The sequence below is a fragment of the Glycine soja genome, chromosome 5 (genome assembly GCF_004193775.1).
Source record: "Glycine soja cultivar W05 chromosome 5, ASM419377v2, whole genome shotgun sequence".
Lineage (NCBI taxonomy): Eukaryota > Viridiplantae > Streptophyta > Magnoliopsida > Fabales > Fabaceae > Glycine > Glycine soja.
In genome coordinates this window covers 32,783,536-32,786,806 of record NC_041006.1, presented here as the reverse complement: position 1 = coordinate 32,786,806, position 3,271 = coordinate 32,783,536, and the positions used below count along the sequence as shown (strand labels likewise).

The 3,271-nt window shown below is 35.0% G+C and overlaps 1 protein-coding gene across 1 annotated transcript; it reads right to left on the bottom strand.

Annotated features, from left to right (window-relative positions):
* Positions 1 to 487: 487 nt before the first annotated feature.
* On the bottom strand, positions 488 to 2,693 carry LOC114412555 (GDSL esterase/lipase At5g33370-like). The gene is made up of 5 exons (XM_028376486.1): positions 2,369 to 2,693; positions 2,056 to 2,183; positions 1,636 to 1,878; positions 1,292 to 1,544; positions 488 to 973 (listed from the first exon to the last, which is right to left on the bottom strand). Exons 1-5 carry the CDS (start codon positions 2,622 to 2,624, stop codon positions 735 to 737), a joined length of 1,119 nt encoding a protein of 372 aa, XP_028232287.1. The 5' UTR covers positions 2,625 to 2,693; the 3' UTR covers positions 488 to 734.
* Positions 2,694 to 3,271: the final 578 nt, after the last annotated feature.

Sequence of the window (3,271 nt, the reverse complement as noted above, 5' to 3'; positions counted from 1 at the left end):
TTGGCTTAAATCTAATAAGTTGGATGATTTCAGTTACTCTTTTTATGTATGGTCAAAGGAACCGAGTTATTGCCTAGAAAATATGCAGAATAAGAGTTCAATCGGTACAGTATACATTGATGCAGGGGAGACATGCAATTTTTATAAACTTGAGATCAAGAAGCATAAGAAAGGTATGAATTAGAGGTCACTATTCTGGAACTGGGGAGCAAGAACCACTATTCTGAAGAATTAGAGGCCAAACGTCTTGAATTGCATCTCCATCTTGCAAAATGTGAATCATCCTTAAATATTTGTTTCTGTTCAATATGTTTTATGAACATTTAGCTTTTAATTTTTAATTGAGAGTTGTCACATATCAAATTAATGTTCTAAGCATGTCAAAGGAGTGATCAAACCATGATATTAACAAAAAAGATAAGTCATTGCGTAATGTAAGTTCATCTCATTCTATTCCATTTCCATAGTTATGCAGTCAAATTTCTAGTTCTTATGTAACTTTTTGGAATATTTATTCAAGGTGAATCATGACTCCTCTAAAAACAAAGCACTTAGTAGTATTTGAATTTAGGACTTTAACTTTCATTATTGCACTAAGAGTTTCCTTATAACACTAAGAGTTTCCTCATAACTTTCCTTACAATTAATATACTAAAAAAAGTAGAAAGAGAAATGTCATGAACTAGCAAGGATGGTGAATACGATTAATTTTGCTCTAGGACAGTTGGGTTCCTCTATCTTCCTGTGTTTGCGTCCAAAGCTAAGATGGTGCTAAGGTTCATTGGGTTCATGTAGGCTTTAGAACCTGACATAATTTCCTCCACAATAAGTCTGTTGGCCTTTTCAGATGGATGGAATGCATCCCAAAATGCATACGTCTCTCTGTTGGAGCAAAGGTTAGAGAGTGCTGTGCATAGCCCAAGACCATTGTAAGGTCCTTGCCCACAACAAGCTACCTGTGATGTAACAAACCCTGCACAAAGCAACAACACAAATGTTAGTGCTTAATGGTTTCAAAGAATTTGTGATTGGGCCTATCCCCACTTATTTACTTTAATTTGGTTATATTACAAATCGATGTGGGATTTTTAACGAACTTAAATTATGGATCATTTGGTCACAAATTTTTTGGTTCTAAAGAACATAGCAAACCACATTGTGATTGAAACTGCATCAACCACAATTAGCCCGCATCAAATGGCAATGGTTGTAACACAGATGCAACCACAGTCTAAAACCTTGACTAAGAGGATAGAATTAGATGTCATGAAGATTAGTTAGTGTGTAGTACCAAATTGTCGGGGGTTAGTAACAAAGTCGTTGTGCGCTTTTCCTGTGTTTGCAGCAATAAAAACGTCACTTCCAATTTTCCTGTTGAGTTGTAGCAACATTTGTTCGAGTTGTGGGTTAAACAATGCTGCAGCTTGTTGCAGTTCAGGAGCACATTGTCCATTTCTACCACGTTGGGCCAATTCTGATGGAACACAACCCAAGGGTCCTGTGCCTGTCACAAGAACTCTTCGAGCTCCAAGATCATATAGCCTCTGCAACATATATATAATGACTATGATAGAAATAGAGATCACAGGACATTAAATGTTATTAATCCTTTTCATTAATCAATAGGGTGTTTACCTGCAAAATTTTTTGGTACTCAGAGATAAGATACTTAACGTATTGAGGTAGTGGGTACTGGCGGGACCTTGCTGAATTGGGCACCAAGAAGTAGTTGTTTACAAAATCATTGCCCCCTACAGTGATGAGCACTAGTGCTTGTTTCACCAAATTCGTAGCCTCTGAAGCTCCAATTAGAGCACTCACTCGGTTTTGATACTCCTTAAAATATTCTAGCTGTCTATACATTCTGATTACATTTACCTGCAAAAGTTGCACACAATCATTTTTTACTGCACAAGAATCCTTTTAAGTCACTAGGTTCAAATTATAAAATTGCTTTTATGATTTTAGCTAGAATTCATTTATGTTTATATATTGTGATGCTTAAAGTTTTAAACTTAACATGATAAGTAACTAGCAAGTAAATAATGAACTTACAAACTGAATTCCAGTGTCATTAAGGATTCCAATTCCAGCTGAAGCAAAATTGGCACCAACTAAGAGCTTATCTCCTCTTAATTCTGGACTCAAGTATGGCAATGTAGACTCAGCACCAAGTCTCTGACCTGAAAACAACCCAGCTAGTTAGACATACACTTTACGTGTCTACGTTAAGTTTATTATTATATGCAAAGCTACATGACCAAAAAGGGTTCAAAACTTCAAATGTGCATGATGAAAGAGAAGCTTAAAAGATGAATATTGAAGCCAAAAATGGTTCAAAATGTGACTAGAGATATCTAAACTTAACTGATAAGATCAGGAATGTTGTAGCCATTGGAAAAACGACCGGTTGGTCTATGACTTGGAGGGTAATCAATCCCATAAGGAGGGGCATCGGCACGTGCCGTGGTAGCCAAGTAATTGTTATTTCCACTATCAACAAGTGAATCTCCAAACACAAAGAATGCTCTTGGCCTAGCTTTCGCCCCAGTGACAATGACTCCGACTACTAACAAGACTATACTAAGAATGGTCAACGGTGCAAAACTTGACAAGATTGCCATATTGAAATGAACCTTTGGATGTGGGGTTGTGTGCTAACTAAACCGACACTAGCAAGATAGTTTTAAGATGAGGATGGAGAATTTCCAAGGGATTTAAGTCTTTATATAATGAACCTTTTAGCATGATTTGATACAGGCCTTACCAGTTTCGGAGGGCGCTTTAGTGCTCTATAATTGAAGGTTTTGTGTTCCTCAAAAACCGGTGGCATTTGTCAAAAACATAAATGCAATTGGTTGCATTCATTGAGATACAACTAGAAATGAAGATATTACTGTTATTTTGATAATAGTAGTACTTAAAAGCAAATTGACCTGAAATTTATAGTTTCTTAATTGTTCGTTAACATTTTCCTTCTTAATTATTTTTTTTAAAAATCGATGTGAATAACATTGTGTTCACAATTCCTCAAGAAACAAAACATTATGTTCACAACACCGCTTCAATTAACCAATAAAAATTAATCTTTAGTACATGGTTAAGTTAATGTAAAATAACTTTACACTATCAATTACTGGTTTATCTAATTGATGTCAAGTAAAAATGGAGTTTAAAAAATCATCTTCTCTATCTTTTAAAATAAATATTATAAAAATTAATAATCATATCATTCACTATAATCTAAAATTAAACGGCAGTATAAAAAATT